The 25,253-nt window shown below is 36.1% G+C and overlaps 2 protein-coding genes across 6 annotated transcripts in view; one reads left to right on the top strand and one right to left on the bottom strand.

Moving 5' to 3' along the window:
* Positions 1–593: 593 nt before the first annotated feature.
* LOC110833200 (vezatin) lies at positions 594–7,413 on the bottom strand. Of its 4 annotated transcripts, XM_022070961.2 has the most exons (8): positions 7,292–7,413; positions 5,867–5,983; positions 4,942–5,007; positions 4,236–4,360; positions 3,302–3,568; positions 2,687–2,969; positions 2,290–2,406; positions 594–2,109 (listed from the first exon to the last, which is right to left on the bottom strand). In XM_022070961.2, exons 1-8 carry the CDS (start codon positions 7,376–7,378, stop codon positions 1,135–1,137), a joined length of 2,037 nt encoding a protein of 678 aa, XP_021926653.2. In that variant the 5' UTR covers positions 7,379–7,413; the 3' UTR covers positions 594–1,134. The 4 variants fall into 4 exon arrangements, with proteins under 4 accessions (XP_021926653.2, XP_021926649.2, XP_021926650.2 ...); XM_022070957.2 differs by having other exon boundaries at positions 594–2,406; XM_022070958.2 differs by having other exon boundaries at positions 594–2,406; positions 5,879–5,983.
* mon2 (Mon2 homolog, regulator of endosome-to-Golgi trafficking) overlaps positions 6,866–25,253 on the top strand; it is a 30,246-nt gene continuing 11,858 nt past the window's right edge. The window contains exons 1-20 of one of the 2 annotated variants that reach the window (XM_087355926.1): positions 6,866–6,984; positions 8,148–8,279; positions 9,860–10,042; positions 11,097–11,336; positions 12,216–12,341; positions 12,978–13,175; positions 14,079–14,337; positions 15,057–15,210; positions 15,895–16,146; positions 16,607–16,791; positions 17,829–17,954; positions 18,037–18,164; positions 18,676–18,918; positions 20,213–20,425; positions 20,854–21,029; positions 21,743–21,905; positions 22,286–22,430; positions 23,349–23,470; positions 24,117–24,248; positions 24,912–25,046. In XM_087355926.1, the coding sequence (XP_087212052.1) occupies positions 9,887–10,042; positions 11,097–11,336; positions 12,216–12,341; positions 12,978–13,175; positions 14,079–14,337; positions 15,057–15,210; positions 15,895–16,146; positions 16,607–16,791; positions 17,829–17,954; positions 18,037–18,164; positions 18,676–18,918; positions 20,213–20,425; positions 20,854–21,029; positions 21,743–21,905; positions 22,286–22,430; positions 23,349–23,470; positions 24,117–24,248; positions 24,912–25,046 (3,153 nt within the window). In that variant the 5' untranslated portion in view covers positions 6,866–6,984; positions 8,148–8,279; positions 9,860–9,886. Of the gene's footprint in view, positions 6,985–7,464; positions 7,810–8,147; positions 8,280–9,859; positions 10,043–11,096; positions 11,337–12,215; positions 12,342–12,977; positions 13,176–14,078; positions 14,338–15,056; positions 15,211–15,894; positions 16,147–16,606; positions 16,792–17,828; positions 17,955–18,036; positions 18,165–18,675; positions 18,919–20,212; positions 20,426–20,853; positions 21,030–21,742; positions 21,906–22,285; positions 22,431–23,348; positions 23,471–24,116; positions 24,249–24,911; positions 25,047–25,253 lie in introns of those variants that run through there. The other variant, XM_087355925.1, reaches the window with a different exon arrangement.

Raw genomic sequence — 25,253 nt, 5'->3', positions numbered from 1 at the left:
TGACATTCTTCAGTGAACATCTCCACCAGTGATTCATACTGCTTTGTATTCATCATGAAATTCAGAGCACAAATTCAAGGCCTGGAGTTCAGCTATCCTGAGGTTTCTTTGTTGATATTTTCCTGCCTCTCCAGCCACATTACAGACAGTGCCTTACTTTACATCATGGCTGTTTCCTTCCACTTCAACATCCATTGCAATTCATCATTTATAATCATCATATCAATTTGTACACTACCTAATGTAAGTAGATTAAAATGTTTTTAAAGAAACAACATTGCTGAGACACATTTTCCACACTGTACTATAACTGTTATAAGACAATATAAAGAGAAATTAGAGAGGTAATCAACATGAAAGCAAAATCTATTTCAGTCTGTCCCACTGTACTAAGGCATATTTAATATTATAATATGTACCAAATACCATGTGCTTGTTTGTACTTATGCTCGAGTATAAATCACTGCCAATGAATATGCTCTGTATCACTGAACAATGCCATCCAGACGAAAGTGGTTTCAAAAGTGTATTAATGGCTATGTACAATGGGGAAATCTTCCTACCTGGTGACAATATACAAATTATGACAAAAGTTTCTGAATAGAATAGAATTTATTTACATTCCATAGATCCTTCATAGGCTTAGATCAAGGATGTACAACATGTCATAGCACAAATACAATACTTATTTCTAATATATAAATAAATTACAAAATAATGACAGTAATTTACAGTCAACTACAGTATTAGAATGATAGGATTTAGAATAAGGCAATAATTGCAATAATACTGAATTGCATGTTGTTATAAGATGGGCTTGTTCCAAATAATTCTGTTGACACTCTAGAAATGCTTACCTTCAGCTGAATGTATAAAAACTCAGTTTATTATATCCCTAAGACCTAAACATGTTAAGAATGCTCTAATAGGAAATGTATTTGTAAAATCTTTCTCACTAAACATAAGTGTTTCTATTGCCACAGAATAAGACATGATATCTGACAAAAATATTACATTTTACCAGTCTTTTATAGGAAATGCAGATTTATCCCCAGTGGCTGTTTTCCATGAATGATTAAAAAATAAACTGTCATGCATTATAAATAATATAAATAATTTATTTACCATATTTTACTAGTCAATGTTCTCTGATTCACTGCTGCTAGAGTTCTCACCTGATCCACTGAAAGTTTCTTCACTGACATCATAGCCAGCATACTTAGGTTGAACTGCAGAAGCCCCGACAATCAAAGTCTTAACGTGTTCTCCTGCTGTGTGACATGCTTCAACATTACTTGAAGTTACAATACCAGAACTGAATAGTTTTCCTGTTTTTAGTCTTGGTAAAGGCCAGTTCCCTTCTGGTTTCATTGCTAATGAAGTGAAAGGATCATTCACTATGCTGTTGTCACGTTCCATAGTCTCTAGCGTAGCAGCAACAATCTTTCCCTGATTCAGCCGTTCGCTTAGACTGACATGCCTATCTGCTCTTTCAGGTACTGCTCCACTGTTATAGTCACGGTCAAAATGCAAGACACTTTCTGATGATTCTACAGTAACTCTGTCTTCAATATCTGCCTTTTCTGCACTCTGTATACCTTTTTTTCTGAGTGCCTTGGCCTCTCTCTCTTCCCATTCATGAGCCTTATGAATGAGAACTGTCTTCAGTTCCAAAAGCATTCTGTCAGAACATTCCTTTTCCAGCTGACATTTAATTCTGTCTGCAGCATTTAGAGACATCAAATTACCATCATCATCGTCATCAAAGCCAGTGTTACCATGACTGATAACTGCTTCAAAAACTTCATCTTCTATTTGGGGATCTAAATCAGTGAACCCCACTACAATAGGCTTCTGTTTTTCTTCACTTTTATTATGGTTTAATATCTCAGATGCCTTTATGGCAGAATACTGTGCAGATGGTTGATTCAGCACTGAAAACTGACTTATTGCTACCTGTAAACAACTCGTACAAGAATGAAGTTCTGTGACAATGTCAGTTAATGCATTCTTCAAATTTTGGGAAAGTGTGTTGTTTTCAGCAGCTTCAGTCTCATCAGTATGAGTTTCCAGTAATTCCTCAATCTCCTTTGTTCTATGCAGCATGCCCTGTAGATGTAATCGCGCACTGTGTATTCCAACATAAGCATTGAAGTATCTCCACGGCTTCCTCTTAGGCATTTTCAAAGACGTATCATCAACAGCACTTAAACCATAGCAACTAAAGAATTTATAATCCTGATTCAAATTACTTAAATATTCACTAAATTTAGCAGACACATCACTTACAAGAGTGAAAACTGGAAGTATATTCTGTCTTGCATCTTTCCACAATTTCACTAGAAAACAAAGAGCTAGGCGCCTAAGGAATTCTGACTGAAGGAGAACATACACTTCATGTAGTTTCTGAAAAAAGATATAATTAATAAGCCATTAAATGTTTCTGCAATAATTTATACTCTATATTAACAAAAGTCCCATCATGTTTGTGGAATAAATTACTCAGCATCTGTAGCACAGTGCATTACAATTATTAAACAAATGGCACAAAAATAATTAAATGATCTGCCAAGACCCTCAGTAATTTTCAAGTGGTCCAGGGAAACAATTTCGTAAACCACAAGTGTAGACGTCTTATAATTACACTATACAATTTAAATAATTAGATCTGAAACATTGTGTTTACCTTCAGTATTCCAAGTGGCAATTCAGTACCTTCATCAGTGTTGATTTCTGCAATCCCCAGTCCTTCTTTGCCAAGGAATGCTAAGTAATGGTTACTTTTATCCAACTGGCCAGACAGTGGACAGCTCATCACAAGTGTTTTTGTACAGATCTGCAGGGTATTTATAGCTTCAAGTGTAGACCGAGCAATTAACACTCTGAGACCTGACATGACATACCACTTCTTGGCCAGACATGGTGCAGTTGTGCTTTCTAAGCAAAATGCTACACTTGAAGTCTTTGCTCTGTAAAATGTGGAAGGAAGACAAATAAACTGCATGAAGATGCATTCCTTCTGCAATGTTGTGCTAAGTAGTCTGGTAGATAGCGACTGACATTTCAGAGTGCTCTCCACCCTGATGATGGAGCTGGTACACACATCTGAAATGTCTTGTCAGTATTGACCTTAAGTTAAAGGCCTGTTGGCAAGCCCATAGTATGGGGGTTAAATTGCCTGTTCCTGTACAGTAAAGGATGATGTTAAATGAAGATGTTTATCATCATTCTAGCACAGCATGATTATTTTACTTTTATAGCAATTATAAATAATATTATAAAATTCACTGTTGCCACTTACAGTGTAAATCCCCTGAAAAGAAGCTCATTCTCCTGCACAAAATGCAATGACTTTCTCTGAAGGAAGTACAGATCTTTACAGCAGCTGAGCAGTTTCGTCACTGCATCAGACATCCTGGTTCTTTGCATTGAGAAGTGCCAATTACTGAGGACGTGTTCTGCAGCAAGCAAGGAGTAAAGAACTGGGAAAAGTCCATGAATAACTTTTCTCTTCCATATGAACATGGTACCACAAAGTAATATTCCGTGGAGAAGGGATATTTCAGTCCTAGAAGGAAGTAATGAATTTTAACTATGGATGATACACATACAATACATAGGTGAAATACAACACTCATCAGTGTATATGCACCTCATATCAGTATCACCATATCATACCTCACCATGAACCTACTTGTTAGATAGCCACAAATAATAAAATAATATAACCAGGACATAAATGAACTGAAATATTGGTTTTGTTTTGGTGCAAAGAATATTTTAATAGAAATGGTTTGAAAGATAACATGGAAGACAAACAAATATAAAGCTAGAGTTGTGTTGACAAAGCAAAATTATGGACAAAGTGGAGTTTGGTATGGAATTTAAAAATGATGAGGTTTTGAGTGAATGAAATGAAGAGAATATAATACTAAAAACAAATATGCGTTGAGAAAAAATCTGGTCATGGCAATATAAGCAGAAATGGAGTCACTAGATTTACTAACACCTGTCTTCCTTCAAAGAATTCTAAAATACTAATTTGTAAAATCTGTGAACTACTTTTTGCCAAGGAATGTTTCTATACATTTTTTGCTTGAAAAAATAGCCAACAACATAAATATACTGATTTATTTCAAAATTTACTTTCATTCCAAGTACATAACATCTACAACGGGAGTTTCAGTTCCTTTGAGTAAGTTTCATACTATATAATTATTTTTAAATTAACTCACCACAATGGCTTGTCATTCATAAAATCTGTTGGAAGATCAAGACTTTCCAGAAAGTGACTGTCATCATCCAACAACAATCCACTCCTCAAAATAATTTCTATCTCCATCTGAAGGGAGGCTAATTTCTGTGAATGAAACCGTCTTCAATACTGATTCTTAAAGTGTGCATGTGTAACATGTTTAGAAATTAATGCAAATTCTGTAAATGTAACTTGCATCATGCATACAACAATATGAAGAACACAATAACAACTTTATTGCTGATCTGATGTATTATTATCAAAGAAAATTCCAATAATGAGTTTTTTAATATATAAACAAATTCATGAGAACAGCCATTTTCAAAATTCTACATCACAAACAACAAGCCATGTCTACAATGAATAGCAAGTATATATAATATATATTTTATATGATAACAATATTCATTATACTTGATATCAGTAAACTAATATAGAACTGAAATAATGTTTCCATTGTATGCCACTACAGACTTTAACTGGTGTACTTTGTTAATAAGCAAATGTTAATTAATGACTGATGAAAGCACAGCTGTGCTTAAAGAGCACAGTGATCCACACAGTTATGAAGGTGTCCCTCATATACACAAGCTTATGTAGTCTTAGTGAGGCTCTATTATAATTACAATAGCTCGTGATATCAGTGCAAGAAATTATTCACTGAAAATAACACTCAAATACTGTACCTTCTTATGTGGCATCCACCATTTTGGTATCAGTGGTTGTAACACTCCTTTAAAAGCAGCCCACAACTTTGAAAAAAAAACAACTGTAAATTCACTACAATAATACAAGAGATTTCTTCCTGTAATGCACATCTAATTAGACAATTACTAGCTATTTTCCAATCAGATTAAAAACTGTTCTAATATACTGTAATCCCACCTATTAATGGCCTCTCTTGAAAAGTAATCTACACAGCTTCCATGTATAATACTGATGTAACATCCTTAATAATACCAGAAGCATACAGCATGAGGGTGCTTTATCTCAAGTTAGTGTATCACACAGGATGATGTTCAGGTTACATAAAAATGTCTAAAGGATGAGAATTGATAAACTCAATGAAATTATAAAAAATTACAAGCATATTAGCTGGAGAACCATGTTTGCAGCTGCACTGATTTGTGGAATTCTTCATGTTCTTTTGATGTTGATTTAATCCACATGAGTGCTTTTGGATAGCACTGTTATTTCTTTTTATTCTTGTTCTCTTCCAAGGATTAGGATTAGTGAGTTCAGTGATGAACCTTCAGGTTCTGTAAGCCATCTAGTAGTTAGTTAGTTAGTTAAAATCTGTACCTCAAAATGTCACTGTTTTGTTTTACTAGCTAATAACTGATCCTACTCAAGACAATTCAGGAATATCATATATAAAGCACTGGTACATACAAGAGCAAAATGATATACAGACATATGTGAAGTAGTGTTCTGGGTTGAACTGCTTTGTGGACTTTTAAGTAGAGACTATAATTGTGGAGAAACATAATCTCCATCTCCAGGGTTTAAGTGCACTTCAGCCCTAAAGATGAGACCAACACCGACAATGTAGAGATAGAAAGAACAGTAACAACTGTTACTGCAGTACATTTATTTAATTTGGCAACATACCTGGTGCCTTACAATTTCAGATTTCTTGGTCTCAGGATCCTGAACTGAAGTGCTGCATCGCACCACCTCAAAATCTGTAAATCCTTGTTGGCATAAGTAATTATGAAGTTCATGCCCCTGCAATGAAATTACTGTTTCAAGAGTACTTCAACAGGTGCTATTGTAGCAACATTTAACAATCATAAAATTGAGAATGGGTCAATGTGTTAGAATATTAGCATGCTGATTCTGACCACATAATAGAAGTGGTACATGGTACTGTGCAAAGGGCTTGTGGTTATAATTATCGGTGAGATTTAACTGCACAATTTAAATTGGTATAACCTAAACTAATAAGTGAAATTTGGGGGATTTTGCGGCTGTGAAGATGGCCAAGGGGATCTAACGGGTTCTAACGTCGCATGGACTTAATGGTGAAAACCAACGATTTGGAGGAACCTAATACCACATAATTCTGGGCTATAGGGGCAGTGGGAGCATGTTTCTCCGGAATGTTGGTACACACCAAGTCCACACGGCGTCACGTCATAACACATATGACGACGGACATAACCTGATATGACAGGAGACAACACGATATAAACGTTTTTACCTCAAACACCACTTCTTCGTCTTCTGACATGCTATTCTACAAATCGGATACTAGTAATGGAGCTGTAAGCGCATTTCACCGACGTTTCATTACGACACCTGCCGTGATAACAATGCAGTTTAACATCATCGATAACAGAATTCATCTTAGATTAAAATTAAAAATTTCTTTGCCCTCGTCCACAGATTGAATCATCCTGCTTCTCTGTCATGACCAAAATACGACAGTCCGGGCATAGATTACATACATAGGCGGAAGATATTTTGTCTTCCGGGTGTAGTGTCGTGTAGTCATTAGGTCTTTGCTTTCTCAATCATCAGCGCGATGAGTCATCGCCCTGATGATGGAGGCAGCAAAGACCTCTGAAACGATGTTAAATTTCTACCAGACTATAGGACGCTGAACCCAGAAGACATCCAAATTGGGACTCACCGCCGTGAAAACCTCAAAATCGACATGCCTAGGTCTAGGGCACTATTTTTCTAAGTTATGGTCTCATATCGTCACTCGTAGCTGAAGATCATTGGTACGTGTTATGGCGAAGGCTCATCCTATCACCCCACGAATTTGAGCATCCGTCACTTCGGTATATTCTCATGGAGGATATTAAAAATTAAGAATTTGGAGGAATCCCCACCAAATGTAAAGAAAATCTATCCACCCTATCTTCTGTTATTTAATACAGGCGGTTATGCCCAATGTGCACAGAGGATCGAGGGTAATTTTGTTATCGTCTAACCACACAACTTCATCTTTATTTTCTTTCGACCTTTCAAACTGACCCTTGAGAATATACTACGCACTTTTCAAAATTCTCTTTAAATTCATCATACTTTTTCTGCATGATTGTAGCTGGAACTTTCCAAGTTCAAAAAGGTGTAATAGCCCAAACTGTGAGCAATTTGTTGTGACATAAACATAATATGTAACTATAGTCATGAGAACCCAAGCTGGTGATGTTTAGATTCTGTAATATATGCAGTGTATTCATTGGGCCTTCTTCCGCTGCAGTTGGTCTACCTGACTAAATACTCTTAATATTGTTGGTTGTGTTGTGCATTGCCAACTCAGCTGTAAAGAAAATGTTTATGAAATTTAGAAACAAGGTTAATTTTCATAATTTCTCGTGATTCTGCAAAGTGACAGGAATGAACATTTATGTGTGTTAGACAGTAGCCCTAAACATACTATTTGTAGTAATATATATCCCAAATTTTCTTTAATTTTTAAAATGGCGTGTGGTAGTGGAACAACAGGGAACGAAACGGCACAGAAATTTCTAGAAACTTTGCAAAATGACTTGAAGAATTTATCCATAGAGACTAAAAAGAAGTTCCCTCAGATCAAAGAAGTAAGTTAATTAAACGTAATACTGCATTAATCAGTGGTTTTGTCTGACCCCTATTCCTTAGAGTAAGAGGGGTTATGTTCGAAGTTTGTATTTCAGGTTTACAAGTTTTTTGTGTGTAGATGTGTTGTATTTTGTCTTGTAAGTATGTTAGACACATGGAGAAAAACTGAAGCGATTAATAACCAATTTGGTTATTTTAACAAAATATCTGATGTTCCCCTATTTCTTATTTCAGCATTGTTTAATGTACACCATTACAGTGTTTGTTTTCTTTATAAATTCTCACAATTGTACTTATTTGTATTTAATTGTTGACTTAATATGTGATTTGCTTGCAGTCATGTGAGGAAGGCATTGTGAAGCTCAGAAATGCCAGTGCAAACCCTCAAACACCAGTATTTTACATAGTCAACCAAATTCTCTATCCCTTAGTACAAGGCTGTGAAACAAAAGACCCTAAGATTGTAAAGGTAAGACCATTAGCTTCATGATTAGAATTATATAATTATATTTCATGTTTTTTGCATATTTTGAAATTGAGACCAGCATTTCTGGTAGTTTTCATTAACTTCTAATTTTTTATGGACTAAAATACAGGAATCATAGTGTATGGATAATGCAGCCGAGTTCTTTTTTTCATTTGCAAGTTTTCAGTGATTACAAAATTGTTATTGTAAGAAGTGCAATATCTTATCATTTAAACAACATGCACATACACAGAGTTAATTGCATTATTTGTATTATTTTGTGGCTACATGTTAATTGTTTTTAGTGTGTGTACAGAGTTGCCTGAGCAATTTAAAATTCATGTGGGCAGACTGAAACAAAAGCTGCTGTGAAAGAAGATCAGTAAATGCTTTCCACCCATAAATGAAAAGTAGTATCACTTGATAAAAGCACCAATTCTTGCCTTTGTATTGATACAGGTGTTTAATGTAATATGTTCCCATTTAAACATGTTTGAGTGTGTGATGTGTGAAACTGGAATATATGCACTGGTGAACACATGAAATTATTCATACATGTTTCTGTGGAGTATTTGAGTGCACCAAACTGGAAAGCCTTGCAGTGGGGTCATATCATCTGATTCAGTGTTGAAGGTAACCCAGATCAAGGTGTCGTACGGTGACTAGCGGGCAGTAGCACTGCATGGAGGGCCCATGTTCAGTGTACTGCAGTGCATATGTAATAATTTGAGGGCTTTATACTAAAGAGTAAAGTAAAGCTGCCATATTAGATACCATGGAGGTATCTGAGAGGAGAGGAAGTATAGTTCCTACTTGTTCTTGACCTTGCCACTAGATAGGGGTGAGTGGTCAGCGTCATGCCCTAGCCGCAATTTAATCTCAGGAAAAGGCCCTGGTACCCATTGGACAGGAGGTTGGGTGGCCCCAGAGCCAGTCTGGATACAGAGGTTAGAAGAAAAGTTCTTTGCCCTGCTAGGGATCAAACTCCAGCTCATTTAACTAACGTGCGCCATAAAAATATATTTTCTGGGGGAAAGGAAGAATAGTCATGCCCTGGAATTTTTACTATGAAAGACAGAGATAAATAATTTTGATGACGTATGATGCTTTCATGGTTGATATAGTGGTTTTACATCAGAACAGCTGTTTCTGGTATTTTGTCCTTGATTTTGTGTAATGTGTACTGAACAAAGTTGAATAAGCAGGTAATTTGTCATCATCAATACGAGGAACATAAGATCAGAGAAACATGTGTATGTAGTTGCCTCAGATGTTGGTGGGGTTTGTTAGTGCTGGATCAATTCTGGTGCGAAAGTTTGGGTGGTAAGCATTTGGTGATCCATGTAAGTAGGAACTTCTTGCTTGATTTTTACCTCTCAGTTCATCCTTAGATGTATAAAAGCTTCTGAGCACACATTCTGTTAAATATCCATATGAGGAAACATTTTTACCTTTGTAAGTGGAAATTTTATATGTAACCATAACACTTGCAATAACATTTTAGCAAATACTTCCTCATCAGATTACTGATTGTTTGTCTACCTCAGGTAAAGATACTAATCTACAAGTGTTTGTGTTTGTAGATTTGTCTAGGGGTGGTACAGAAACTGATGATGCAACAGGCAGTGGACCAAAAGGGAGCCCGGTATATTACGGATACACTTTGGATGCTCATGGAATCAGGCATTGAGGAGGTGAAAGTACTCCAGAGTGTAACACTGCTGCTGACCACAAACACAGTGGTGCATGGAGACACACTTGCTAGAGTATGCATTATTTCAAGGAAATGTCTTTCACAGCTATTTGTTCAGTAAATAATACTACGTACTCATACATACATACATAACCATTTGAAAGGTGGAATCTGTATAAGATTTGAGGTTCTTATGGCAGTGAAAATGTTGATGTTGGTCTTGGTTGCAATGTCAAATGGACTTTTAGGTGGATACCAACATTTTGGAGGATCATGCTGTCTCCATCTGCAGTGCTCTAGGTGTAAGCTTGTCCGTCTGCAAAACACTTTTTCTTACCGGTGGACAAAATTTGAATGTAACTTTTTCTACTTATTCAATTTGATGATGAAGCTACCCAAAATATCCTGAGTGGATAAGAAAAAGTTTTAGAAAGAAACAAATTGGTTCCAGAGTTGATAATATCAGACAGATTAGACACCAAGTTTTGTAAAATAAATTTTGTTACACACAGAATGCACATAACTTACGCTGCTTTAGTTTGGGTATTCTGTGTATATACCATATTTAGTTCCATAATTTTGCTCTCCTCTGTTGTGATAAAGTTATTTGGGATTTATTTTTTAAAATAATTTCAGACAAACACCCCCTCCCCCCACAACAGTGAGAGTTTTGAATCTTTTGCACTATTGTCTGTGGATATTTGATTTAGTAATGTGTTAAAGAGCATTTGTAATGCAGTCCAATGATAAAATAGTGATGTTAATGATGAGGCATGTTGGTATCTTCAGCTAAAATGACTGATGGTAAACATATTCATATCACTTTGTTGACAAAAGTGAAGTACTTTACTCTCAAAGGCTTTTTTATATGTATACCAAAATTTTGGGAAATTTTCACAGGTTTATAACATTAAAATTTGAAATGCAATAAAAGTATATGCATTTATGCTTGATTAAATATTGTATTACATAGTATTTATACTTTATATGTGTGTTGCAAGTTTATGTGGCATAAATACTGAACAGAGTTTAGCCTATAAGTACCTAAGAATAAGCAGATCATAGAGTATCTTTCTGTAACACATTTCTGACATGAAACTAAAGCCATTTGTGGGTGATTGTTACAGAATTTGGTGCTTTGCTTTAGACTTCATTTCACAAAAGATTCTACTACCATAAATACTGCAGGAGCAACAGTGAGGCAGTTGGTATCGTTGGTGTTCGAGCGTGTGGTGGCTGAGGATGAGTATTTCAGGACAAAAGAATCAGCCAAAAAGGAGGTGAATTTAGAGGAACTCAAAGTTCCGAGTAACGTCGCGCCTAAAGGACTCCGACCCTGTGCTGCAGATGCATATCTCATGTTTCAGGTAACGTGAAACAAAACACAATCTAACAGTTGAACTGTACCAAGCTTTAAGTAACGTTTCTTAAATGTCTGTGTTTAGTTATAGAATTTATCCCTTTGACCACACTGTAATCAGGACAACTTAATATAGAACATATTACATTGTTATGCCTCAGATAGCCCTATGACATTCTCAGTAATGCTTTTTTTTCATATGTTACACATATGGCTAGTGACATATTGAATCATTCTGTCATGCAAGAGTAAAAAGTATTTATTGTTCAGTGTGTGCTCACATTTGTCTGTCACAGTAGCATAACAATGCTTTCAAACTGTTCACAGGTCTTTTCCAAGCATGTAGAAACTGTAATTGAGATAAGATGTGAATTATTTTCAAAACCTAATCAATTTTTGTGATTATTATTGAATGTTGTCAAATAAAATCAGCATACAGGACAATGCTGCAGTAAGTATTCTAAATCTAAGTGAAGAACAGGCTTATGGATCAACATTTACAAAATGAATTAGCCTATTTAAACATTAATGTGGATGTTTGTTATCAGTGCTGGTGTGCTTGGTTGTAACACAATTTGGACTTGTAGGCAGATACCAACACTGTGGAGGAATGTACTGGCTCCATTATCTTTGCTTCAGAAACTTGAGTCTTGTATGAATATTTGTTTCTCAGCAGAATGCAGTTTTAGATCTCACATTAATGATAATTAGTTTATGACTGATGTACATTTTGAAGTGTTAGTTATTGTAATTAATTAATAATTAAATGAAAAAATAAATTATGTTACTTTAAAGAAAGTTACATTACTGCTTACCAAAATGTCAACCATATCTGCAGTGACCTTATATTTTTCAGTGTGTAACACAGTATAATTTTTACCTCCAGGACTTGGTTCAGCTGGTGAATGCTGATCAGCCATACTGGTTGATTGGCATGACAGAGATGACAAGGACCTTTGGTCTAGAACTGCTGGAGTCTGTGCTTACAAATTTTTCATCAGCTTTCTTTCAGGTAATTAAATAGTTTTAGAATAAAGTACTCTTAAGAAGTTGCTTGTACAGAACATAATCCTTGATTATTTTAAATCTACATAATTTAATTACTGACATTTCAGGTTCTCATGGCATTGGGTATGAAGATGGTTGTCTTCTGAGTTGTACTGTGTCGTCCAGTAGAAGTTTACCAATGTTTCAGAGGTGCTTGCCACCTCCATCATCTGATGATGGAGACAGCAAGTACTTCCCAAAACATTGGTAAACTTCTACCAGACTGTGTGATGCATCAGCCAAGAAGACATCTAACTTCAAAGCCTAAATAATTTACAGCACTAGAATGATTATTGGCTTTTACATTGATTATGTGATAAATAAATAGCAGTAGACATCATAATAATCTGTAAAATAATTAACAAAGATAACATTATTAGAAGGAATAAAGTAATGTTTATACATTAAAATGGGAATCAGGGGAAGAAATCATAAAGGAAAATATTTTAATCAAAATGTTTTTAAGCAGCTTTTGCTGTTTTTAGCCTTCTTTCCCTTCATGAGAGGAAAAAAGTAGTCTTATAAGGTCACATTGCTGTCTACCTCAGACATTTGAACCAGCTGATTAATTTTATGTTATTAATCCTTATTTCTCTTCCAGCATCCTGAGTTCAGTTTTTTACTGAAAGAGCGTGTGTGCGCATTGGTAATAAAGTTGTTTTCTCCGAACATAAAGTACCGAAGTTCTGTTCCGGCCAGCATACAACAGGCAACACCCCTAGACAAACCGTATTTTCCCATCAGTATGAGACTTCTGCGTGTGGTATCCATCCTCATCCAACGTTACCACAGTCTTTTGGTAAGGCAAGATACAGTCTCTTTGGTGCAGCCAGCAGATCCCTAACCCTAGAAAATCTGTGAACCATGAATAGAGATTCTGCTTTCATCCCTGCTCTTAAGAAGAATCATTTCCTCCTGTACTAAGCCACATATTCTCCCTTCTGCTGCTGGTTGCTACTTTCAATTACAATATTGTCAAAATTAACACAACTTAATGTGGTTTAGTTCTGTGCCAAACAAAGCTGTTCACAGTGTGAAAAGAAACTATGCTGTGTAATAGTGAACACAGCCCATAGAAAAACCATCATAAAATTGAATGTGAGTGCAGTCTGGCAGTTTAGCTTACACTAGCAACACTGGCACTTTCTTATTGTAAAAACAAATGCAGGACTGTGATCCTGTGCTGCTGATTTTAGATTCTTTGGCCCTGACATAATTTTAAATTTTTCAGCAGACTCTCCATACTTTTATTTAGCAGACAGGAGATTTTAATCTTAAACTTGGGGGAAATATGAAATCAGAGAATTGATTTAGAACCATATAGTGTATCCTAAATTTGAAAAACTCTGAAACCAGTATAATGTTGCGTGTCATGTTGTCTTAATATCAGCATATCCAGTTACTACTGTTCTCGGTGTTCTGGAAGCATCTGCTGTGTTCAGGGAAGTCTTGCTGTCCTGTTTTCAGAGCAGATAGTCCAGTCATTGAATCGTAGAAAGGTATTAGGCATCATTGTTTTTGGAAATAGCTTTGTGTTACAAAGTATGTCCTTAGAGCCTTTATGATGTCTTTAAAAATTGAATGTGTGTGTTTCTGTGCATATGTATATCTTATATCATCACACCCTCTCTTTACTACGTTGTATCACTCGACCTCATCATATCTCAACGTTTGTCAGACTGTGTTGGTGATTCTGTTTCAGGTAACAGAGTGCGAGATATTTCTGTCTCTGATTGTGAAGTTCCTGGATCCAGATAAACCTGTATGGCAGAGGTCTCTGGCACTAGAAGTGTTACATAAGATGACTGTGCAGCCTGAGTTGCTTAAGTCCTTTTGCAAGTGTTATGACTTAAAAGCACATGCAACAAACATCTTTCAGGACATTGTGAATTCTTTAGGAGCATATGTCCAGTCACTCTTTGTGAACCCTCAGCTTATGGGTCAGACTGCAGTAGGGGGAGGTAATAAAGCATTTGATATTGCATAAAAAATTATTATATTTTAATGACAAATATTTTATAATGATAATTTCATATATGTTATAACTTTTTGTCTAGATATGCCAGCCATACTTGTGCACTAACATATATTCTTTTTTTTAGCCCACTTTGAAAATAATTTGTTTACAGTTTTTACAACTTTTTAATGTAAATAATGCAAGATATGTGAATGTCAGTATGCAGTAAAACGGAGCTTGACAACATGCGGCTCGGGGCATTTTCACATACGTTGTGGTGAATCATGTAACAAATATAGATCCTTTATGAAAACATTCTGGCAGGTATAGTACTTATCTTCAGAATGTATTATTGCTCAGTTGTGTCCACTAAGTAAGTAAAGAATTTTCTTGGAGACATGATGTTTTTACTGGTATAGCTCTGTTCTGTGAAATATTTTGTTAACATTCACTATCAGCCAACAGAGTTATGTTTTCATGCATTTCAGACATAATTAAGATCTTATTCCAATATAGAAACTGTCATAAATATGAAAGTTCTTAAATTGGAATGATGCTTAATTGCATCTGATAAATGTCCACATTGTAGCCAAAGCTTGTGATGTGTAACAACATGATTTTTGGTTCTTAATTGTGAGATCAAACAAAATATTACATAATGTAACACCACATGATGAAGGCGGTAAAGGTCATGAAGTTTGTCCTGAAATTTGAATGATACAGGTGGAGCAGCTCCAGTAGCACAAGGACAGCCTCCAGCTCTGCTTGCTGGCATGCCTGTTGGTCCTGGAATCTCCCCGCAGCCAGGTTTCTTTTCTAGAGGGGTGTGGCTTCCTGTTGTTGTTACATTCTCCAGTGGTCAGGCTAAATCAACATAGTAAGTACTGAAACAAAAAGTTCAGCTACCATTACAACAGAATCCTATCATTAGCCATTTTATATCTGTCATCATGTATTTGACCCTAGTGGTTTCACCACCAAAATGATGTATTCCTTGCCTCATCCATCTGGACCACTTGTTCGACTTATCTTACCTTGATTAAGTTGCACCAACTATATAGTAAGGTGCTATTAAACAAACTTGTGGATCTGATGAATGTATTTTTAAAATTGAAAATTTATAAAAATTGTCTAGAATATGTAAAATATGGGTTTCATATCCTTTCAGTTGCAATGTGCAAGGAGATGTGTGTTATTTAATGTGACTTATTTTTGTGAGGCTCTAAATGCAGTACAGCTAAACTTCATCGTTGCTGGTAGAATATAAAATTGTTTCCACAGTGAGATTCTTCCAGTTTGTGGATGGTAAATGGAAGTTTGTCTCTGACATGCAAAAAGAAAAACTTTGTGTTGCATAAACATGTTTCACTTTCGTGTGGTTTCAGTGACTGAAATTATTTAATATCCATTTTATTTTCCTCAATTTAATGTTGAGTTTAACTGATCCAAGGTCAATAAGATCATAGTTAAATTTCATCTGTTTAAGTTTATCCTCATTTTAGTGTTTATATCCAGTGCTCTAAATGGAATGCCACAGTGACCATTTTGTTTCTGTTGACAGCTTAGAAATGCTGGACAAAATTGACCCTCCTGCAATACCTGATGGGTATGGCATATCTGTGGCATATGCATGTCTGCTGGATATAATTCGTTCCATTGCACTGACAATTGAAGGAGGTCCTCCCAGTGGAAGTGAAGAGCCAGAAACTGTGATATATCAAGGTAGTGAAGAGGAGAGGGAACTGCATTCACAGCTAATTAACTCCAGTTGGTGTGGTCTGTTGGCAGCCCTGAGTCCTCTAATTGATGCAAGGTATTGCACAGCAACTATAAGAATCACCAAATCCTATTACAAGTTTGTCATTATCGATTCAGAATTAAAGTCGATGAATGCAGCAGATCCATATTAATTCATTACTCACTGCAATGTCTACAGGTTCCTAATTTTAATCTTTTTATTCCAGTCTTAGTTGAACTTGGTACTGATATTTTATTGATTTTTAACAACATATTAAACATAAATTTTGTTGAAATGAGATTGGAAAGGCGTACTCTTTGGAGTATACTGGCATTCATAAGGTGTTCTTTATACTTCATCTCATGGCATCAGACAAGGTATGGCAGCCTTTGTGTACAGACTTTTCATTTTCTGATGAGATTAAATAGTGCTATGTGCTGTCAGGCTTATTTCAGTGTATTTTTCACTGTGAAACTTCAGTAAAAGTGTGCATAGTGTTTAAGAAATAAGCCTTTGGTAAACTTTTTGATTACAGCACAGATGAATCTGCTTCTGAAAATGTTCTAAAAGCAATCCAAACCTTTGCAAGCCTGTGTGGGTGCCTGGACCTACAGACTCCACGGGATGCCTTCATCACAGCAATATGTAAAGCATCACTTCCCCCACATTATGCTCTGACAGTGCTTAACGCAGCCCCACTGGGTGCTGGCTTGGCTAGGAGTAAGTTTTGGCTTCTCTTATCTGCATTAAAGGTACTAATGATAGGTTTCAGTTATTACAAATTGGCATTACAATAACATGTCTGTTGGAGTGGGTTTTGTCTCATGGTGAATGCAGTATTTAAGAAGCAGCGTCTCAGAAAGTAGAGTGTGGGATAGAGTGCAGTACGTTCATATCCATATTTATAATTTGAATGTACATGTGTTATTTTGTAATGGGTGGTGCAAAAAAATCATTGGAAAAAATGAATGGTTAAACAAATTTGAATGTAACTCCAAACAGAATAAATACTTTTATACTTATACTTAGTTATATTCTACGCAACTTATATGAGTTTTGTTCAAATCTGTTTAGCTGTTCATTTTTACAAAAATTGTTGTGAATTAGCAAAATGCTATGAATTGTGGTGGACAGCTGGATTAATAGAGTTGGGGCAGCAGCAAGTGCTCGTCTGTTTTGTTTTTGTGACACTGCATAAGCGGAATCTGAAGTCATAAAGGCGTTTGTGGAAAAGAGACTAAAAGTGGCGAGTATTTAAATATTGAGAACTTGAATAAAATTATTTAAAATAATTAATGGGATTAATATTGAAAGTAATGAAAATCAGGCTGTTGTAATCTTGTTTTACTTTGGCCTAATCAATACTGGATAAATATCGATCAATCAGGAAATGTTTTCTTAAAAAGAAAGATGTCAAGGTGTAGCTGATATTAATCATGTAAATGCAAATACTCTTCTGAACTGAAACCTGAATTTTAAAGAATGTATCCAGTTTATAAATGTGTTTGAATCACTTAAGTAATTCATGTATGTTGAAACTTACATTTATATTATATTAATGTATGTAAAGATTTAAGAAAATTATTACACTTTATATTGATCTAATCCACCACTTTCTCCCTCTAAACTTTAATAATTTAGCAGCTGTTTTAAATATAATACCTTTGTTGTCTTAAACAGGGAATTTTTGCACTTTGTATGGGTAGAAACCTTTTAAAATCTGCTTTTAGTTACAAATAATTTCTCTTACAATTTAGATCATTCAAGGGCTGGAAGCCAGGACCTCAGCTCACAGTACAACCTAAGTTCATACAGTGAAGGTGATTATCGCCAGCAGGTAGTGGCCGTTGGCACCCCTCTTCCAACAGCATCGTTACCAATTGGTATGTGCCATTTATAATGTTGTACTGTTTGGACACTGTTAGATTGTGAGTTTATTTTTTACAGAGTGGAAATTTTTTTTAGGCACACAACAAGGACCAGTGATGCTGACAGCCAAGAATCTGCAGTGCATGAGGGCAATTCTTAGCCTTGCACATTGTCACGGCAGCATCTTGGGTACAGCTTGGCACCTGGTGCTCACCACTCTGCAGGTACTTGTCCTTATGTTTTTTTTTTTATCGATGGAGTCAGCGTGCACCTTTGAAACAATGGTAAAATTCAACCAGGCTGCATGGTGCTGCAACCCAGAAGACAGCCATCTTTATACTCACTGCCCTTAGAATCTCATACCCTGTTTAGACACAAGTTTGTTGGGTGAGAGCTCCTGAGTGGAATCTGGAGTTACAGTCAATTTGGTGGACAGCAAATTTTAAACAATTTCAGCCCAAATGGAAATTAAGAAATACTATAAACCTTTATTGTACAGGAAATGGCAAACTACAGGAATGTCAACCAACTTAGCTCTGGTGTTAATGGTGTAGCAGCATTGTAGTGTGACCATGGCTAGCTGGACTTGACGTAAGTTGCTTTGCGCTGTCAATAAATGTTGAACCAGTTAGGATACAATAATAAATGTTGATGTACTTCAGATTATTATGTTTATTTCTGCAGACTCCTGCTTTTGGTTTTTCTATATTAATAAGGGCGTCTTTCTTGTTCCAGCACTTGGTCTGGATTTTGGGCCTAAAACCTTCCACAGGTGGAAGTTTGAAGGCCGGGCGCACAACGGCTGATTCAAATGCTGTAATAACTACTGCCGTGATGGCTGATCTGCCTGTTCTTTCTGCCATGCTGAGTCGACTCTTTGAGTCCAGCCAATACTTAGACGACGTGGCTCTTCATCATCTTATTGATGCCTTATGCAAACTCTCACATGAAGCGATGGAACTTGCATATTCAAACAGGGTAAGAGGAGTTTAGTTTGTGTAGATCTTGCCTTTTATGCAGCACTCAAGGTGCAGATATATCTGCTTTCTGCATTATTTAGTATAATGGCCGGTGGATTTTGGTACTTTGTCTGTCATGTTTATTTTTGAGGAGTTAATTGTATGGGGGAGTCAGCAGACATTAAATACTTTCACATAGGGTGGCAGTGCATACAGGTCACAACCCTGCTTTAAGTATAAAATTCAATGTCATACTTCTGACTTTCCAAAAACCTTTCCTTTAAATTTTCATCACCTTATGATTTGTCATTCTGCCGCATATCACTCTCATTCATCATCCTGCATGCTTCATGATTCAGAAATTGTTACTTTTATTTTCATGTTGGTCTCAGCTGCAGCAACTTGTTTGTCATTTGCAGCAATGAAAGCAAAGTGTGTGTGGTCGATAGGGATTATCTTACGAATGTCTGTAAGATAAATTGGTTGAAGGTGCATCAGAATTTGAGCTCAGGGCAATGAGAAGGACAATAACATAATTTAAAAGGTTTTTTGAGTGATTGGAAATACTGGAAACCCCTTTTTTTTGAGCTGTAATTTTGAAAACTCTGTTGTCTAGAAAGAAAGTTGTGATTCACAGTATGTTTCAAGATGTGACAGCGTTATTGTTAATAAGAATACATCGTGTCCAAAGAGTAAAGGCTCGTTGTTACAGGTATGACCTGTAATGAGAAATTGTCTCTATTAGTAAAATTCTGGTATACACATGCACCTGGTGAGTGAGGTTTACAGCACCAAATGCCTACCAGAGGCTGCTAACTTAACTGCAGTGTATAACCTTACACCAGCCTAACCTGAAGGTAAAATGCTGTTGTTTCATTGATGGCTACTGTTTACTTGTGTTCTAGGGCTGCCAATGTAAGTCTCATTGCTATACCTCTGTAGACAAGAATTCAGCCATCAGTATTATTTAATATACTCTGTTTTTAATAATATTAAAAGTAAAAAGGTTTTATGGTAATAATGAGTAAAAAAAGGTGTTGAATATGTGAACTTACAACTGAGGTAATATAATTTCCTTAAATTGTACAACTCGCTCGCTCTCTCTCTCTCTCTCTCTCTCTCTCTCTCTCTCTCTCTTTGGGGGGGGGGGGCGTTTGCTAGCGTGGTTCTCATGTTTGTAACTGTTAGTGTAACTTGTATTTTTGTTTTAAATATTTTTTATGTAATTAGAAATGTTTTCATCTTTGAGGACTGTTTGTGTAATGGGAGTTTGTCCATCAGGATAGCAAATGAAGTTGATATGAATTTTTCAGGAGCCATCATTGTTTGCAGTGGCTAAACTACTTGAGACTGGGTTGGTGAACTTGCCTCGTGTGGAGGTGCTGTGGAGACCGCTTACTAATCACCTCCTTGAGGTGTGTCAGCACCCACATATACGAATGCGCGAGTGGGGAGTTGAGGCTGTCACATACCTTGTGAAGGCTGCCCTACAGCACAAATACCAGCCTCCACTTCGGGACAACCAGGTGTGTTCGCGTGTTGATATCAGTTATTTTTTTGTTTTAATATGATTCAGATCATAATATCTTACAGTGTGTTCCAGAAACCTTTGTTGGTCTTAATATGGCACTGATTTAAAAATACAATTAAATAACTGCACACAGTTTGCAGCATTTGATGCTCTTTGTATTAATTTGAAAATAGCAGCATCAGTTGAGATTTTACTTTACACAGTGATGAAGGTATCAGCGGTGGTCTGGGTTGTGGCACCAAAGGGTTGAAGATGGAGCCAGTATGTTACTCTAAAATTATGGTAACCTTCTACAAGTCTAAACAGCATCACAACCAGAATATTATCGTTGATAACAAAATCAGTTGTAATAACCAGAGAGAAACAGAAGTTAACTGTTTCATAATTTTGTGCAGTGTTAGAAAGTTTATGTTTTGTTTTCAGAAACTTCAGACATTACTTCTGGGTCCTCTGTCAGAGTTATCCTCAGTGCCTCATGGTGATGTTCGACAGCGCCAGTTAGAATGCGTTCTGCAGGTTTTGCATGGTGCAGGAGAGACCTTGTCCCATGGCTGGCCACTGGTTCTAGGTATCATTGGAGCTGTATCAGATCATCATGGGTAAGTTTGCTCACCATACCTTCTTGCAAAAAAAAAGTTTTATTAATATTGGAGATTGCTGTTTTCTGTGGTGTGATGCTGTGTAGTTTGGTACAAGTTTACCATATTTCAGAGGTCATTGCTCCTCATAAGGATTGCCATCATCACCAGACTACAGCCATATTTGGACTCACTGCCATGAAAACCTCAGATCCTATTTATTAATATTGTACTTCAGATTTTTGTAAACACTGTATAAATGCAAACTGAATTTGATTTTCAAGAGAATATGACAAAAATAAAAGTCTGCTGATGAGAATACATTATGTGTATACAGCTCTAAGGTTGGATTTCCTTTCATGCACCATGAATGATTAAGATAGATGATGACCCGAAAATTTATGAACTAAATATATAACACCCAGAAAGGAGAAAAAAATCAAGATGGTAGCAACAGATTAAGAATGTCGTCACTGGGGATCATTAAACTCTGCACAAACATCGGTTAATATCCACCAGAGTAAATGGTGCAGCATCCCAGAAGATGTTATATTTGATAAGTTAGAAAGCAGGATCTGCTCTCATAAACCAGTCAGAAAATGTAGCAGTCAGATTTTCAGTATTTGGTGCCAGTTACCTGATTGATTTAGAAGAGTTGATGTGGGCGGGGAAGGACTTCATGTACATGGACACTAATTTAATTTGGGTAAAATGTTGACTTTGTTTTATTGTAGGGAAAACCTAATCCGTGTGGCATTCCAGTGTCTGCAGCTGGTGGTAACAGACTTTCTGCCTGTAATGCCATGGCGATGCCTTCCGCTCTGTGTTGATACAGCAGCCAAGTTTGGGTCCCAGACTCAGGAACTGAACATTTCTCTTACAGCTGTGGGTCTTATGGTATGTGGTAATAAGCATTCATAGCTATAAAGAAACAGAAAACCTGTATGTATATGTGTGTGTATACACACATGCACGCACACACACATTCAGTTTCTTAAATTAAATTTTTGGAGATCTGTACTTTTGGTTAACAGTTGATGGTTGACTTTCAGTACATTGGTATTAGAAGGGGGATTTGTGAGTGTCTCACTTTATCATCTTCCTCTCTTACAGGTAATACTGTGATGCGTGTGGGAGTTAGCTCCCAAAAATTTATAAAACTTCTACCGTATCTGTTTCAGATATGTTAACAAGTGTGTGGTTTAAGATCCTTCCAAAAATCGGAGGTTACAGTCATCATGACTCATGTATAATACGGTTTTTTCATTATTTTTCAGTGGAACATATCAGATTATTTCTATCAAAATCAAGAGAAACTGTGTCAGTCTTTGTCAGGAGATCCAGCGGTGTTTCCCGACTTTCCTGGAACACCAAATATGCCACCATTTGATAAACTTTGGATGTGCCTTTATGCCAGGTTAGGTGAGTATTTGTTCCCTGGGTTGTAGTTTGTGGTAATAATCTGTTATATTTGGCGTTTGGAGAACATGAGTTTTGTTTCTTTTCTTTTACGTTTACAAAAGGAAAACATCTACTTCATTTATTTGCATAATTCTCTCCTTTTCAGCTGAAGTCATGCCAGTGTAAAGCACGTCTGTAAATGTGAGATTTGAGGTATTTACAGATGTGAATATTGGTCTTCTGGGTTGTTGCACTTTGTAGTATTTTAGCCATGTGCAGAATCCTACATGGTGCAACAACCCAGAAGATCATTCATGTCTACAAAGATTTTATATGTTTTGTTGGTTAACAATTGTTACAGTTTCTGTGTATTGAAGTTCAATGGTAATAATACACTGAGGTAAGCTGAAGGTGAAGTAATTTTGGTATGAAAAAATGGTGGGAGGGTAAATTATACAATTGTTAAGTAGTGTGCAAATGGTAGGTATTGAACTTGTTGTGACACACAAAAGAATGGAGAAAATGGAATAATTTTCTTTGTAGTGATGTACCCAGGAAAGTATCATACAAAAGAGTATCATATTGGTTCAGAGGTATCAGTATTGCCACTTCTCACTGGAAACTTTTGTATGATTTATGCACTGGAGGATTTTTGTTCATTGCTTTTAATGTATTAGTATAATAAGTTCATTCTAAACTTAATTGTTTAAAAATTATGGAAATATTATGTTTTTAAACAAAGAGTTGTATTTTTCACGTCTGCCTTGGTTGTACATAATTTTTACTTCTGTCAGTAATATTTGTTGTTTCTGCATCATTTGCTGTTATCACTTCAACATTTTTAGTAGGAAGTTTGTTTGCTTTCAAATATTCATGCGATATTGTCATTTGAATATGGTTTTACTTTTTTCATTCATCTGAGAAAGATGGCTATTACAGGTGATTTGTGTGTTGACTCACGGCCGGCTGTGCGCAAGTCTGCAGGTCAGACTCTGTTCTCCACCATCTCAGCACATGGAGGACTGCTCCATCAACCGACTTGGCAAGCAGTTCTATGGCAGGTAAGTATATAATCAGTGATTCCAAGATAATTACTTTGTCCACCCAGATTGTTCACAGCTCTCTGGAAATGAGCCAGAAATTTCTGTGTAAAACTATAGGTAATGAATTCTCAATTGTAAAATATTTATGTGGCTAATGTGCGAGGTAGACCTTAAATGAATGCAAATATTATAATTACTTGAGTAAGTGTTTGTCACAGCATGGCCATTTAAATGAATTGACCATATAATGTGATTAACAAGCAATTGATAGATACATTCTTACATTTGTGGTGGCATAGATCACCTGACTGCAACTTTTGTAATATGTTTGTGATGTAAATTGAGTATTTTATTAGTCTTAATATTTTAATTTCATTTTTATGTCACATCAACCCTGATATTAGGAGCAGATACAGTCTCCAGAATGTTGGATTTTAGCATAATGCTCTTCATGGTTGATCACCTGAAGAGACATCATTGCAATTTTGTCAAGCTCTTAGTAACACATATCATGCATTCTCAAACACATTTCATACACTAAAGAAGCTGTTATAAACTACTGTTTTGTGGGCCCATCATGGTGAACATGTCAGTTGCCTAAGTTGTGATGGCAGTAGTAATTGAAGATTGTATTATGTGTGTCAGGTTTACTTTCTCGCTTTAGGTTCTGTTCCCACTGTTGGATAAAGTACGAAGTCTCTCAAGTTCTGCAAGCAATGAAAAAGTGGATACAGGAGGAAATATTCTGATCCATCATTCCAGAAATACTGCACAGAAACAATGGGCAGAGACACAGGTAAATGAGATCCTGTATCTGATTTTTATTCATATGCAACCAGTTCAGTGTTTGAACAGTTTTGAACTTAATTTACATTTGCTTAAAGGCAGGTTTACTTTTCATATTTAACCTGGATTGCTGGCTGGCACTATTTTGACTAATGTATTGGTTCTTAAGACAGAAAATCATCCAAAATTTTATTCTGTGGACGAAGCTTTAAGTAGCGAAAATTGTTGTAAACATTTTGGATGATGGTTTTCAGCACTGAGATGCTGTGTGGACTCATAGGGGGTACCTTTGTTTTTGAGGAAGATAGAGGCAGTATGTTCCTCCAAAATGTTGGAATGTACTTACAGGTCCACATGGCATCACAGCCCAGAAAACAACTTTGATGTCATCAACGCAATGGGAATCTCTGTTCTTCACAATTTTATCCATACGATACGTGTGTATGTAGATTTGTTTCTGATCTCAAACAGCCTACTTTTATGCTTCTTTGTTTTCAAAGTGAACAAATGCAGCCTGGCCCATTTAAGTACTTTGAATTTATCTTAAAATCATAGTGAGATGACAAGGGTAACTGGTTAATTTCATATGTATTTAGAAATAAGGCAATAACTTTGTATATCAGTGTGTGTCTTGTTAAACAACAGTGATTTGTTTATGCATTGTCTGTTACAGGTTTTGACATTGTCTGGTGTAGCGAGAGTGTTCAATACAAAGAGACAGTTGCTTCAGACACTTGGTGATTTTCCTCGTGCCTGGTCTCTACTGCTAGAGTTTATAGAGAATTCAGCATTAAGTAAAAATAATGAGGTAATGTGTCATGACATTAGTGGAGCATGAAACCAGTTCAGTGTTTTCTTGTCTGGTGGATTATCTTAATAACTATGCATATTCTTGGACAGTTTTCCTTCGTCACATTTTTATTTTTTGTTTTTATAGCATTTCTGTATGGAGTTTTACATATTAAAAATTGTGTTTACCTTCTGGTTTTTCTAACTCTTTGGCTGTTCAAGAAAA

This window comes from Zootermopsis nevadensis, unplaced genomic scaffold (genome assembly GCF_977971745.1).
Source record: "Zootermopsis nevadensis isolate Lab colony 2312 unplaced genomic scaffold, Znev_1.0 Znev_ptg000025l, whole genome shotgun sequence".
NCBI classification, from domain to species: domain Eukaryota; kingdom Metazoa; phylum Arthropoda; class Insecta; order Blattodea; family Termopsidae; genus Zootermopsis; species Zootermopsis nevadensis.
This window is presented reverse-complemented; position numbering and strand designations above follow the sequence as displayed.